The 16125-nt window shown below is 43.1% G+C and overlaps 1 protein-coding gene across 2 annotated transcripts in view; it reads left to right on the plus strand.

The window, feature by feature from the left end:
* Positions 1–642: 642 nt before the first annotated feature.
* baiap2l1a (BAR/IMD domain containing adaptor protein 2 like 1a) overlaps positions 643–16125 on the plus strand; it is a 30650-nt gene continuing 15167 nt past the window's right edge. For both annotated transcript variants that reach the window (XM_080516888.1, XM_080516889.1), the window contains exons 1-5: positions 643–841; positions 1980–2055; positions 2219–2305; positions 14515–14576; positions 15401–15472. In XM_080516888.1, coding sequence (XP_080373014.1) covers positions 791–841; positions 1980–2055; positions 2219–2305; positions 14515–14576; positions 15401–15472 — 348 coding nt within the window. In that variant the 5' untranslated portion in view covers positions 643–790. The remainder of the gene's footprint in view (positions 842–1979; positions 2056–2218; positions 2306–14514; positions 14577–15400; positions 15473–16125) is intronic.

The raw sequence follows: 16125 nt of genomic DNA on the forward strand, positions 1-16125 counted from the left end.
ACCTCTCGGTGTCTCTCGGAATCTCTCGGAGCCTCTCGGTATCTCTCGGTATCTCTCGGCATCTCTCGGAGTCTATCGGAGCCTCTCGGAGTCTATCGGAACCTCTCGGAGCCTCTCGGAGCCTCTCGGAGTCTCTCGGAGCCTCTCGGTGTCTCTCGGAACCTCTCGGAGCCTCTCGGAACCTCTCGGAGTCTCTCGGAACCTCTCGGTGTCTCTCGGAGCCTCTCGGAGTCTCTCGGAGCCTCTCGGAGCCTCTCGGAGTCTCTCGGAACCTCTCGGTGTCTCTCGGAGCCTCTCGGAGCCTCTCGGAGTCTCTCGGAGTCTCTCGGAGCCTCTCGGAGTCTTTCGGAGCCTCTCGGTATCTCTCGGAGTCTCTCGGAGCCTCTCGGTATCTCTCGGAGCCTCTCGGTATCTCTCGGAGCCTCTCGGTGTCTCTCGGTATCTCTCGGAGCCTCTCGGTGTCTCTCGGTATCTCTCGGAGCCTCTCGGAGTCTTTCGGAGCCTCTCGGTATCTCTCGGAGTCTCTCGGAGCCTCTCGGTATCTCTCGGAATCTCTCGGAGTCTGTCGGTGTCTCTCGGTGTCCCGGACTGGCAGACAGTCAGTCAGTCAGTCACGGTCAGTCAGTGAGTGCGTCTCCCGCCGGCTGCTGAGCGTCTGTCCGCATGCACGCAGTCAGGGTGCAGAATTGGAGTACGAGCGACTTGTTTGGGATTTATTGTTGGGAGAAGTGATCACCTGGATTACAATTCTGTTTACTGGTGTTGTTTTTGAGAAAAACAACCTGCAATCATGTCTCGGGCTCCGGAAGATGTGAGCAAGCTGACAGAAAGTACCTACAAGGTGAGTGGGACATCGTTCATCCTTTTTTCCCTTTTTTTTCTTTTTATTTATTCTTCAGTATTTCATAGTTAAATGAATCTGCGTGTTGAATGGCATTAAAGGAGGGACACAGTTTTCCTTAAAAACAACAACAACAATTTCAGTTTGATTCCGTTAAATTGCCCTTTGTATAGAAGAACCTTTATTTTTAAGTTTTGTTATTTAAAAAAACACATCATGTTGTTTCTATGGAAAAGTACATAAGAAGGACACACCCTCTCAATTAATGTGAGATGGCAGTAAACCATACTGGTAAAGAACCTGTGTGTGTGTGTGTGTGTGTGTGTGTGTGTGTGTGTGTGTGTGTGTGTGTGTGTGTGTGTGTGTGTGTGTGTGTGTGTGTGAAAAGTTTTATTTACCCAGTGGATCAATAGACCGGAGGTGAAGTGATCAATAATTTGATCATCTCAGATGTGATCTCATCAGGTTCACTGATCAGTGTCTTTAATGGCTTTACTGGTTGTTTTTTAGTTTGATTGAAGGGTAAAGTTGTGTTTTCTTTTGTTGAGCAGTTTCGCAATAGAGCGAGAGAGAGAGAGAGAGAGAGAGAGAGAGAGAGACAGAGAGAGAGAGAGAGTAGATCTCAGTGCCACAGTTCCAGCTGGGAGGGAGACAAACAGAAATCAAGGAACCTGTTTCCCTGTTTTTCCTCCTTCCTTCTCCCATGTAAAGTCATACCTGCCCCTTCATTGTTGCACTGAGGGAGTGGTGCCAGGGGACTAGAGGCAGGGAGGAGAGCCCAGACGTTTCAATAGAGAGAGAGAAAAGAGGGGGCAGGAGGAGGAGGAGGATGAGGCTTGTGCTGCAAATAGACTGCCACTTTGTGTTGGGACTTCGCTCTTTTGGGAGTTGCACCGGCATACATGAGGGGTCAAGTTAAAGATTGAAAGTTTTATTGTTCTCACATGCTGATATTTATAGAGCAACAGCACAAACACTTTGCTGTCGTTTTGTTTTTAATGTATTTCTCGTCTCCACCCACTCCCACAGCCTCACTGTTTGTGTTTTTTTTTAGTGAGTGAAAGAGTGGGCACCTGAGCAATGAGAGTGAACTGGTGTAGTGACTGGTGGTTGAAGTGTCTGTGCTCTGTTGTGGCAGAATGTGGTGGAACAGTTCAACCCCGGCCTGAGGAACCTGGTCATCCTCGGCAAGAACTACGAGAAATCCGTCACAGGTAGAACAAGCCTTTTCACCCTCAACCCGCGACATGACGCACCTTCACAACACTCCTTCTTGTCCGAAGAAGTCTTGCTGGAAATAGTTCTGGAAATGATGGTGAAAGTCTTTGAAAGCCTACGAGTCTCTCTCTCTCTCTCTCTCTCTCTCTTCCCACACAGCGATGATTCTCTCTGGAAAGACGTACTTTGATGCGGTGTCAAAGATCGGAGAGAACGCCATTGTGTCTCCCGTCTCCAGAGAGCTCGGTGAGTTTGTCTGGCTTCAGTCCACCTCCAGGTTTTTACTTTACTTTCCCAGAAGACAAAAAAACCTCGTTGAGATCACAAATGTCTCTCTCTTTTTTTATTTTTTTTAAAGAGCGTCCTGGCCAAGACAAGCAGCTGGACATTACGGTTCCAGATAAAACAGGCACCATAGAACATATCAGGAAAATGTCAGTACATTAAAACAAAACATGCACATTTGCTAAAAACAAAACAAATGTTGCCCACCAATTATGTCCATCATTCAAAACACCTTGAGACAGATGCTTTTGTCTCTAAGTTGCTAAGCAACTTTTTAAAAGAGTCCAGTTTTTAAAAGCAACTTTTTAAAAGAGTCCACTGAAACACTGGAGCTAAGATAAATACTCTGTACGTCTGTTTTGAGAGACGCACTTAATTCGATTTTACCCATCGTATAAATGTAAAGAGTACAACTACTAGCGGTTAGCTTAGCATACACCGAACAAAGTGGACCAGTTTCCACACTATCCGCATGGTTACAGGTCCCATATTGTGCAAAATTCACTTTCTCGTGGTTTTCCGATGATAAATGGTAAAGCCTGTTCATGAGACCCCAGAAATAAAGAAAGTTTGTCATCTCCCTCATTTGCTTGATACACTTTTTAGCGAATTAGAAGTGATTCCCTTCATGACATCATGCGGGGAAATAACCACTCCCTCTGGTAGTGGATGCTCAATTTGACCCTACCACAGGTACATAAAAACCTACCAACATTACAGATAAACTGAATAAATTCAGTAGAATATGAAAAAGTGTAACATTAGGGGCTAGCGTTAGCAACATGCTAACCATTCTGAAACCACCGCCGTGGCATCTGGACTTCTTCTGATTGGAACTGGTTGAAAAACAGTGTTGCTAAATGTTGGCGCATGGTACCTGAAAGCTGAATACGACATTGATGCATCACCGTCGTTAAAAAACGGTCTAACCTGTAATGCTAATTGTTGACAACACATCAGTAAAAAGCAAACAAACGATCTGTTGCTTCCAGTGACGTTTACCCACAAACACTACAATGAAACACACACGTGCCACCAGGACACCGGGAATTAAGTTCTTGTAAAATCACTGTAGTTTTTTCTTTTTAGAATGAATGATTAACATTGAGAGGTGCTGGAGGAATATTGGCGTCACCTTTGGACAAGGCTGGGTCAGATGTTTCCTCCTGCTTCCTAACCTCTGGACAGGAAGGAGCGCTCTGCACTGCTGGGTTAAACCAGATGTGTTTCTGCTGTCTGCTGGAGCTTCCTGTGTGGAGTTTGCATGTTCTCTGTACCTGAGGGGGTTTTCCTGCAGCGTCCTCCTCCCTGGGGGGCTGTCTGTGTCTGTGGAGCGTACTGTCACATGGAATCCCGCCGTGTTGTAGTGCATTTTCACACATTTGTAGTTTTTTCACCACGGCAGACATCATTCACCTTCACCGCTGTCTCCTAACACCTTTCCTTAACTCATTTAGGAGGCCTCCTAACACCTTTCCTTAACTCCTTTAGGAAGCCTCCTAACACCTTTCCTTAACTCCTTTAGAAAGCCTCCTAACACCTTTCCTTAACTCCTTTAGGAAGCCTCCTAACACCTTTCCTTAACTCCTTTAGGGAGCCTCCTAACACCTTTCCTTAACTCCTTTAGGAAGCCTCCTAACACCTTTCCTTAACTCCTTTAGAAAGCCTCCTAACACCTTTCCTTAACTCCTTTAGGAAGCCTCCTAACACCTTTCCTTAACTCCTTTAGGAAGCCTCCTAACACCTTTCCTTAACTCCTTTAGGAAGCCTCCTAACACCTTTCCTTAACTCCTTTAGAAAGCCTCCTCACACCTTTCCTTATTCCTTTAGGGAGCCTCCTAACACCTTTCCTTAACTCCTTTAGGGAGCCTCCTAACACCTTTCCTTAACTCCTTTAGAAAGCCTCCTAACACCTTTCCTTAACTCCTTTAGGAAGCCTCCTAACACCTTTCCTTAACTCCTTTAGGGAGCCTCCTAACACCTTTCCTTAACTCCTTTAGGAAGCCTCCTAACACCTTTCCTTAACTCCTTTAGAAAGCCTCCTCACACCTTTCCTTATTCCTTTAGGGAGCCTCCTAACACCTTTCCTTATTCCTTTAGGGAGCCTCCTAACACCTTTCCTTAACTCCTTTAGGAAGCCTCCTAACACCTTTCCTTAACTCCTTTAGAAAGCCTCCTCACACCTTTCCTTAACTCCTTTAGGAAGCCTCCTAACACCTTTCCTTAACTCCTTTAGGGAGCCTCCTAACACCTTTCCTTAACTCCTTTAGGAAGCCTCCTAACACCTTTCCTTAACTCCTTTAGGAAGCCTCCTAACACCTTTCCTTAACTCCTTTAGGAAGCCTCCTAACACCTTTCCTTAACTCCTTTAGGAAGCCTCCTAACACCTTTCCTTAACTCCTTTAGGAAGCCTCCTAGCAGAGGTCATCCACAGGGTTAAGGAGTGTATAGGAAAGGAGATAGGAGGGACTGCTAGGACACACCCTTAGCTTACACACAGTTTCTCTTGGTGAGACATTCATAGAAAAATCAATGATTAAATTGCGAGAAAGCAAATCAACTCACTCAAATAATTCTTCCGCAACGTCATCATTAGCAAACATCCGTCAGGCGGTCAAACCTGGGAAGCATCAAAGTGCCGTCGCTCATCCGTCCTGACAGTTCTCATGCAGTCGCCGCACCACACGGGAGCAAATTATGGAAACATGAGGAAAACAAGTGAAATTGACCCCTAAAGGCCCAGCAGGAGCAGAACTTCATTTCCATGGCCGTGTGACTGCAGTGCTTGTATTTCTCCCTGCCGGCCCTCCGACGCTGCCGTCAAGCATGCACAGGTTGTTTTTCATGGTGAATCAGCGCCAATTATTCTATTAGTGCTAAAAATCTAGAGCTGACCTACTTTTGTACAATCCATCAGGTTGCTGTGTCACTCTTTAACGCAGGAACGTATAAACCGGCCTCAGTTTTGATGCGACAGGCAGGAAATGTGGTTACAAACAATCCTGAAGATGATCTGTTGTCTGCTTTTTGTTCAAGAAGATCAGTGAGAGCAGTGACGCCCCCTCCGAGCCACTTCCTTTCTTTATCGTTCACTTTTGCATTACTTTCAAGTTGTGAGCAGCAGTGCGTCCTGGACAAATCAATGCAAGAAAGGAAAAGCAGGAAATATGTGTTTCATATTTTCTGAGCTGACTCCACCCTCACAGGCATGTTCAGCTTTTTATTGTTCACGTGCAGCGAAAGAGAAATTGAGCCTTTAAAGCACAACAGGTTAGACCAAATGGTGTTGAAAAAGTTTTCTTCCATCTCACGACCTGCTGCTGGAGCGATTCAGCCCCGTGGAGGTAAAACCGATCCCCTGTTCAGCATGGAGGATGTTTCAACTCCGTCTTTCTGTGCGGGGACATTCCACTCTGCGACGTTACCTCGTGTCGATCGAGTTTGTTTAAGCCACACCTGTCAGCGAACAATGGCTGCATTTCATTGCTCCATTACAGTAAATCATGTTTTCTCGCTCGCTGGTTGTCTGATGGAAGCGCCACTGCATTCCAAATCGTCTGGGCAGATCGAGGAAAGTGGGGAAAGTGATTGGGGTTAGATTTTAATTTGAGACGTATGCCCTGGACTGTGCTGGTTTCTTTATTCTTGCTTTTCATTCACAATGCCCCGCAACCGCAGGAAGTACAAAGCTGCCCCGAGCTGCACGTCTTTGCTAGTTTCACACGAAAGCAGGTGTCCTATTCCTGTCCATGAAAAGCTGTTTGAACAGAAACCATATCTGCACCTCACTTGACTTTGTGCTAAAACCAGATGTGGTATGATGAGCTGTTTGGATGCAATACAGCCAAAACAAAGGTGTTGAATTACTTACACACGTCTTTTCATAAGGACATGTTTTTGTGGATGCACAAAGTGGAATGTTTGACCTTGAGCTGTGGGATAATGTAATCCACTTTACCAGATTTAAGAGACGATATAAGGCCTGACTTTAGGGTAGATTTAACCCTAATCTGGAATTAGTTCATCATCATTGTTTTAATGAATTGTTGTGATTGCTTTTTGTTTTTGTTTTTTTTAACGTCTTAATGTTTCTCTTTCATGTTTGGGATGGAAATTAAACTTGAGAGAATTCGGCTTATTTACTGCAATCTTGTATAAGCTTATGGAATTGTTTGATAAACAAAAGAACAACAACAACCACAAACAAATAAATAAATAAATAAATAAATAAATTTTAACCTTTCACTTCCACTCTATGCAGATTAAAATATGTTTGCTTTAACTCACAACAGCTCTGCTCCACCTGTGCACCTGGCTCTTAAAGGGAAAGTAAACCGACGTGTTCATTGGTTCAGATTGGTTTGACATAACACAAAAAACGTACCTTTTCCCCTCTTTTTAACTAAGAGGCTGTGAACTAAAAGATCATCAGCCATTATACAAAAATATACAAATTCTAAAAAAAAAATGTCTCTTTTAAATTTCAACCAGAATGGAGGTGAGACATTGCTTGACCCTCATTGTCCCGATATGAAACGCTCCCTGGGCTGAAGTGTTGATGTCACTCGCCGCTCCTTGACTCCCTGTAAGACACGCTGCCGCAGTGTGAATTCTCTCACCCACCGCCGTGTGCCGAGCAGCAAACACTCTGAACAAACAGACAGACAGGAGACACTTGTCTTCCCACCGATCTTCATCCCGTCTCCCTCCGTCTGCCTCATCCAGCTGCATGAGATGAGGGGAGCGCCGGCTCTTTACTGGATCTGTGGCTGTTTATCGACCGCCCCATTCAATCTGCAGTCGTCCTCCTCGTCTCAGAGAGCGGCAGTCGACAACCACCACATTGTGCCTGGTTCACTCTAAAACCAGACGGCAGACGGAGTCTTGTGGAGTTCTCTGCTCCAGACACTTGTTTGTCTGAAGTGATAGATTGTTGTCGCCCCTCTTTTCCTCCCGGTGTGAATGATGCGGTGGGAAAAGGCTTTTGCGTCACGGTGGTTGGCAGGTATTTGCAGAAAGCAACCTGTGGCTGCTGTTTTCTTTTCTGGGACTACAGTTTGAGTGGATTTCTCTTTCAGACGGTTGCTATGATGGAGGTGAAAGGGTGAAAGGGTGCTGGTAATAAGGGAAGACTGTCACTCTGCTGCCTGAAAGAAAAGCCAGTCTGCACAGATGACTGGAGGCCCGCCTCAGAACTGAGTTTATCCATGATACAGAACGACGTGGTCACATGGACCTGCAACCTTTATGACTGCAGGAGAGGCTGTCACCAAATTTCTGCCACCATTTGTCTGAATCTGCAACAATGTTAGTTCTCTGAAAGGAAGATAAACATCTTGAAGAAAGTGTTACACAAGCAAACATTTAGGCTGCATTCAGAAACTGTCACAGGTGGAATTCAAATTTTTTAAATTATATTTCTCAGCTCTTGCAGCCACTATTAGAATTCTTTCTATGGATTTTCTCGCTACAGCTATTTTATGCATTTATGTGCATTTCCTTGGCGTTAGAGCAGGTTTATCTATATTGGTTTTGTTCCTTTTTTCATCCCTTCTTTCTTGGTTTTCTTCCTTTTGCTTTTCTTCTTTTTTATAAACTTTTAGTTTAGCTACTTTTATTATTTTTTATTTTATATATATATATATATATATATATATATATATATATATATATATATATATATATATATATATATATATATAAAATATATAGTCTAATATAATAATGATGATGATGATAATAATAATAATAATTATTATTTTCTCCATATTTGATCAATTATTTGGACTATTCTAGCTTTTCTTGTTGTTTTGATTTTTATTCTATTTAGCTGATTTCAGCCAGGAGATTAGATCATTTTTGAAAATCAAACAAAACCAAGATGTGAGTAAAGTGTTTATGTATAGATAATTTTGTGAAAAAGTCAGGGGGCCGTGACAGGGGGGCTGAAGAGCCACACGGGGCTCCAGAGATGAAGGTGGTTGTTGTGATATTTTTGGAATAAGAAGAAGCATGAATGGAAAAGTGCGAGTTAGGGCCTTTAACTTAAACAGTTTCAAGTCCACACAGACGGACCTCAACACTTTCAAATTTGTCTTTGATACTTGACGTAATATTAATAACATGACACATAAAAATGATATAGATACTCACAGTGATGACCTTTCTATGCTTTTTTTTTTTTTTTTTAACATCCACCATGGTTCCATTGGGTCAAAGCTGCAAAAAAAAAGAAAATGAAAAGATATGAAAACATTTTGGTTTAACAGATTCATAATAAGTTTAAATCAAGCACTTTTCCAATCTGCTATTGTCTGCTATCCTCTTGATCTTTCCAGCCAGAGGTGGATGCTGAAGGCCGGGAGCAGCTGGTGGTCTGCATCCCTCTTTGTCTTTAAACAGTCATCGCGTCTTTTGTGTGTCCTCTGATAGATTCATGTGCAGAAGCGCGGCGCCGGACGCCGTGGGGAGTTGCCATTGCACTCTGCAAGGCAGCAGGTATTGATAGGCTGCAAATGTTACTGGAGGATGAATAGCTCGAGCCCCGCCCCTTCACCTTCTCTCTGTTTGTCAGGCCTCAGTCCAAATTGGGTTTTTTGTTGTTGTTGTTGTTTTTTTTCAAATATTGAAGTGCCCTGTCAGCATGAGAAAAATGGTAATGTCAGCCAGGGTTTTTTTGTTTTTAATTTCTCTCTCTCTCTCTCTCTCTCTCTCTCTCTCTCTCTCTCGAGAGAGAGAGAGAGAGAGAGAGAGAGAGAGAGAGAGAGAGAGAGAGAGAGACACTGCCACTTCCAGCATCAGCAGGTAGGATTTCTCCCCAAACATCTGAAAGCGTCGGTCCCAAGGATGAAAAAAAAAAAAATTAAGAATCTGCAAAGCGAGATGATTAAACCAGGCTTTCTACTTTAGGAATTGATCTTATTTCTCAGATGTCAGGGCAGATACTTCTAGTCATAAAGTTCATGCACGTGCGTGTCACAACACGTCGTTTTGCATCTCATTTCCCGCGGTGCACTTCTTGACTTGTCGCAGTAGGCGAGGCACCAGCAGAGCTTCACTCACTGGACTGGAATCGACAAGCAGAAGAAACCTTCACCTCGCCTCTTCACATATGAGAGACAAACTAGATAGAGACACTTTGTGGGACTATAGGAGGCTGATTTGACTGAAATCCAATCAGATCTGAAGTGATTGAAATGTTTCATTTTTGGCTTAAATCACTGCACAGAATCTGCTGCTGTCTGTCACTTCATTTCCTGTCCTCGTCCTCGTTTCTCCTTCCCTTGTCTTGCTCCTTATGTTGAGCTTCAGCCTTTTACATCCCTCGTACTGCATCTGACTTAAGAAGTACAGATCACCAGAAAATAGTCGCCTCCAGATGAAAACCACGCCTGAAGCGCCACATTAAAGTCAGTCACGTTGTGTTTGTCCCACCTTTAAGTACAAGTGATAGAAGTACCATTGAAAAGTGAAGGATTTCACGTAAAGGGGCAAGTGTGTGCGCAAGAATCAGGGTTGTTAAATGAACTCACCAAAATGGAATCGCAGTGGTTTTGTTTTTATTTAATGCAGTTCGTAATGTCTGTGACCTTCTTGATGAGACAGGCCGTTAATCTCCGTGGGTCGACCTGCGCTTGAGGGCCAGTTGTGATTCAAAAGGGCTCAATGGCTTTCGTAAAGGTTGGCGGTTCAATCTTCTCCCTGCCCAAGTGTCAAAAGTCTGGGAATCCCAATCAAGCAATGTCAATTTAATCACAGTTATATAAACATCAGGTCTGGTCACAATATAGAGAGAGTGGGTCTTTATTCTATATCAATACTCTGTCGACGAGTGTTGATATGTGCTTTTGTTTCCTGAGCTGTTTAGTACCATTGCTGGTATGTTTTATATTATATTGCTGTAATATTTAGTTTGATATTGTTCTATAAGATGATTGCCAAATCAGTTCTGAGTCCATAGTTTGCAGAAAAAAAATGGAAGTACAATATTCATTGGAAATGGGGGGGGTGGGATTAAATAAGTTTCCTTTTCAGGCACAATTAGAGCTTTTTTTTTTTCTTTTTCGTGTTCAATGTATGTTGATATGACGTGTCGCCAACCATGTGATCCCTTTGTCTCCCCCCATGGTGGAATGTTTCGGGCTGATAGGAATAAACAAACATACAAGCAAATAAATAAATAAATAAATAAATAAAGAGTGTCCTCAGGCAAGACAACAAGAGCAACGATGGCATCATGTCAGAACGGCAGGCAGTGGACCAGTCGTTCAACCAACACAGTGTCTTTAAATAGAGTTGAGCCTCCCAGACGTGTTGTTCTCAACTTTCAGACCCTTGAAAGTAAATAAAAGGCCTGAAGGCGAAGGCAGTTTTTCTTGTCTCGTTCAGTTGGTTATGACTGCTGGTCACACTCCACTCGCTCCAGTGACCCTCGACTCCAGACCTCGAAAGCGTTTGCTCAGAAGGGACACGGGAACACGGTGGAGTGTAAACTGTGTCTCTCTGGCATCAAAACACAGACGTTTAATCTCTCAGGTCGCTCGTGTATCTTGTTACTGCAGTTTTCTGTGAGCGGAAATTACTGGGACGCCCTTGAGCTTTACTCATATTATTTATACGCTCCATCATTGGACTGTTAAAAGCAGTTTGAAGCGAAAGTGAGATTAATTGTTGACGGCCAGGGACACATTCAGCTAAGTGAGGTTTGGTGCTGTGTGTAACAGCGGCTCGTTGTTCTGCGTTCAGGCAGCCGTCACGGCCAACGATCCTCTGGAAACACTCTGGGTTTGCTGAATGACGGCCAAATCAATCCCAGACATTAAAATAATACAGAAATTTGGTGTTTGCTCACAGTTTGTGGGGGAAAAATGGCGATTGTGTGTAATACTGGCATGTATGATTGGTAATTAGAACTGCAGTTGTACAAAGTCTTCCTGATACAGCTTTGGTCACCTGGACATTCTGGTTTTGTGGCTTCATTCATTATGTGTATTTTTAGATTGAGTGGTGAAGTTAGGCTGGTAGTCCTGTGAACGTTAGGAATATTCTCTGTTTTGATCAAATACTTTTTTTCCCAACATCTGAGGAAATCAGAGAAGAACAGATGATTGATTGAGCTCAGTCTGTGGTCTGGCTGCCGAATGAGACACGGTTTTCTTTTAACACACATTAGATGACAGGATAGTTACTAAGATCTTTCTCCTTTTTTGAGCAATCGAGGGAAAAACCACGTTGGTTTTACCTTTGTTAGTGTCCACATACTCATTGATTCAGCCTCTCTTACGTCTGATCATATTAGATTAAAACTTCCGCTGTCGTGAGTCTTTAGTGCAAGCTGTGATGACTTGTGGCTTTTTTGTTTTTTTTGAAAAAAGGAGCAGCTCGATTTGATGGAAATCCAAAGGGAGCAATTACTTGTTGCTTCTTTGCTGATTCATCATCACTGACATCATTATGATAGAGTATCACCACTAAGGGAGTGTCTTGTGTGTGGAAACCTCCAAACATGGCCTCCTCCCCCACCTGGGCTGAGGTGTGTGTATAAATGAGATGTCATGTGACCCTGATAGTTAGGAGGCGGCTCCATTGCCTCCAGTCCCTTTAAATGTCACAGGACGGCTGCACAGTGACCCACCAGTATTAGTGCTCATCAAATGTCAAAGGTGGTGTTCCGTCCAGTCGTAACACGCAGCACGCCCCATGAGCAAGGCAGCTGTAGGGGAGAGAAGAGGCAACGCATTTATGATAATGAGTCATAGATCAAGTACATGAGTCAGACATGATGTAGTTTCCACAATATCGTCAAACTCGTATCAACCTGTGGAGAAGAGAAGAAGACAGAGGATGATAATTATTATTATCTATCTTCTGAGGAGATCAACAGAGATAGGTGATAAGACGAAGTGAGAAAAAGCTGCCTTGTGTTATTGTTGTTCTTGTGATGAAGTTAGATAATAGATGGTTAAAAAAAACAACATGTAGGCAGGTAAATGATTTTCTCTTTGTAACGCTCAGCTCTCACACCTCAGGGAAAAATAAAGTGGCAAATCTCGGACTTTTTTTTTTCTTTGTTTTTTTTTAACAACCACGTGGCGTCTTCATCAACTTCACTTTAGCCTTTCCACACTGCTCTGAGGGCCGCCTGTCTGCAGCATTTACCTTCCTCAGGTAGGCTTTCACACCTCCGTCACCCCAAAGGTGAAAGCTGCAGGTGGTACAATGGCCTCTTTGAACCACGCACACACACGCACACACGCACACGCACACACACACACACATACGTTTCCTCAGCCTCCCCATCGGCTCCTCTATCCAGTCTGTTGTTGCCACTGTACAAACAGCTCATCACCCCCCCCCCCCCCCCCTCGCCCCCCCCTCGCCCCCCCCCCCTCGCTACCCCGACATATGAAACACAAAGGCAGCCTTTACCAGTACGTTCTGGTGACCTTCAGAGGGCAATGTTGTTGTAGCTGGACGGCGGATCACAGAAGTGGGGTGGATGTGGGTGCTTCAAAGTGACGTGAGCTGACATGAACAAGTTCATTAAAAAGAAAAAAAAACAAAAAACCCACAATGTCAAACCAACACCTGTGCTCTTCTTTGCTCCACTGTGAAGGCGTTGAGAATCCCTGCAGGTTGTTCTTCACGTTGCCGTGAAGTCAACACGGTCCAGATTGCACTTCTGGCCAAAAAAAAAAGAAAACAAATAAAAAAAGCCTGTGCTGTGTGTGCTTTTTGCAGGTTTCACCAGAACGTGGTGTCCTGTAGTAAACCTGGACTCTAGATTTCACCCCATTGTGACGGAGGGAGCTCTATAAACTGCTCAGCCGTTACTGTTTACAGTATTGCCTCGTGCCCATTGTCTCCTCGTAATATGCGTCTCTTTCCGTGCGTGAATGGAGACTGTTCTGTGTCGGACGCCACAATACCAGAACGTTTCCCAGAGATTACTTATTGACAGCTGTTCAAATATTGAAAGGAGATAAGTCATCTGGAAAATATGGGCTGTAAAGATGAGTCTGATGAAAAGCGAGTTCCATACACACAGGAAGCTTGGAGAGTGGGCCTCACATAAAGTGTGGATGCAAACCAATGGGATCATTTGGCAGTTTTCCAACCTGTTCACTTCCATCCGTTCTGCTTATTATATCATTATATATATATATATATATATATATATATATTATAATTATATTATACAAATTATCATAACAAAGAGCAAAATAATCCACCAATAGCTCTTTATTAAGGTGACATGTTTTATCTTGTTTTAGTGAGTTAAAAAGGCCATAAAGCATTCCGTGTTTCTTTAGAATCGTCTCTGAAATACTAACATTTTCTCTTCCAAGTCCATCTTCTATACCTGCTTGATCTACCTGTATGATTGTGTGTCTATTAAATAATGCGTACAGTTTGTTTTTTTTGGGGGGGGGGGTTGAATCCACGGTACTGCAACATCCAGCAGGTTTGACTAAAACGACACCAACATAAACGTCCATCTTCTGTCTAAGTCGGGGTTGAGCGGCGCCTTGGAAAACCCTGCAGGGAGAACACGTGAACTCCACCCTGTAACGTCCAATGTCAGAAGGAACAACTGCATTTTCCTGTTTTTGTATATTTTAAGCTGGCAAATCTAAAGCTGAACTATTCCTATGTCATCAGCCAGTGATGGCAGAACACAAGTTCTGACTTTTTGTTTGTACAGTCTTTTTTTTCATACTTGCTTTGTTTATCAAAAACATCAAATAAGAATGTCACAACAAAGATGTTCGGTTTCAGATTATTAAGCAATATGTGATGAATTTTGAAGGAACCTGACCAGTCCTGGAATACAGCTGAGGACGAGTGGCTGGGAAAGGATGTCAGAATGTGGGCTTCATATTAGAAATGATAAGTAATGCCAACAACTTATCCAACAGCTTCTCATGTCCTTGTAGTATTTGATTGACTTGTGGACGTTGATCAAAACGGCCGTGAGGATTTCCAGCATGTTCACATAATGTGTGTCACTTGGCCGGCCATCAGGAAGTCACCGACACGTTCAGAGCCTCAGTGTCTATCAGCTGTTATCCAGGCCAACGCCTCCTATTTCATTTCGATGCCAATCGAAACCAAAGCCGTGCTGATAAGTTCACACGTCCATAATAAAAGCTGTTGTGATGTTTTTCCAGGTGTGGTCCTCATGGAGATTGCGGAGGCTCACAGAAAAGTCTACTATGAGCTGGAAGAGAACGTGAGTTGATGTGTTTAGAAGACAAAACAAACAAAAAAACCACCTTAAAGATATGGTCAACATCTTCTATTAACTGTGTTTCTATTGTTCTGCTCACATCTGCCTCCGCCTGTGTGTCGTGAAGGAGAATAATGAGAGCGATGTGATGAATGGAGACTCAGAACTCTTGGTCCTGTTGCAATTATATGTCATTAAATGATTTGGTGCATTTCCGCGTCGCCCACGGATCCGCTCGTACCGCTCCACTGTTATTCCTCCAATCACACCGCCGCCATAGATGCCCTACTTGTCACCGCATAATAGATGAAGATTGGCAATTTGCCACGCGGCTCTCCGCAGACGTATGACCCCCACGACCTCCCCCAGCTCATTCCTTTCATTCTAGAAAGGTGAAAATATCGGCAGCGGAAAGGTGAAGGAAGGTTTGACGAGAGTGGAAAAGTCACACAGTGACTCGTCACCCGGCCAGCCGCGGGGGGAAATGCTTCAGATACCTGGAGACAGGAAGTCAGTCAGAGTCGAGCGTCGCCAGGTTAGAGTTGTGGACGGGCTGTATGGATGAAAATAAATATAAAATTCGTCCCCCTTTTCAACGACCCCTGCCAGGTTACTGTTTATCTCCAAGAGAGGAAAGTCGTGAATCTTTAACCTGAACAAGCTGATAAGTCTCATCCTGTCACAAACACATTATCATGCTTCCTACAGGTCACCCCACTCTGTACAGCACAACATGTGACGGAGTGTGTGTGTGTGTGTGTGTGTGTGTGTGTGTGTGTGTGTGTGTGTGTGTGTGTGTGTGTGTGTGTGTGTGTGTGTGTGTGCAGTTCAAGAGATTCCACAGAGAGATCATCATAGAGCTGGAGAAGAAGACGGAGATGGACGTGAAATACATGAACGTAAGCGTCGACGTTTGTACACAGACATGAAGTAAATAGATGTGCTGTAGAAAACGACAAGAGAACTTTATTCACATGAACGATTTCACTGAGAAAAAGTTAGAATATTTCACATGCATGCAGTTACAACAGGTGATGCTTTAACTGTCTTTTTTAAACAGTCATTTCTTCTTTTGTTCTATATATTATATCATCATAAATATTCTTTATTGTGCAGTATAGCTTTGTTGCCACAAACTCATTTATATATATATACATACTTTATCCAGTGTTATAATTATTTTGATATAATTATTTTATTAACTTCATCCTGTTTTATTCTCTCACTTAACCTCTTACTTAAATCAACTAAATAATTCAATATGATTAAGTAAATGACTTAAAGTTACCCTTTTAGTTTGGATACTTGTATTTGAAAATGTGTTCATATATGTATTTTTTGACCTTGTATGTTTTCACTGTCACTGATCATAATAGTTTTAGTATAATACTACTTATCATCACGGTTTTATTTATATTTTGTGAGAGTCATATCACCACATTTCAGGTTATTCATCTGTGAAATAGATTTTAGATTTTGTGCGTCAGTGTGTACAATGCACATAAATACGTATATATATATATATATGATTGGTTTCTTTGAGTTTAGGGAT

Source organism: Blennius ocellaris (assembly GCF_963422515.1).
Source record: "Blennius ocellaris genome assembly, chromosome: 21".
Taxonomy (NCBI): domain Eukaryota; kingdom Metazoa; phylum Chordata; class Actinopteri; order Blenniiformes; family Blenniidae; genus Blennius; species Blennius ocellaris.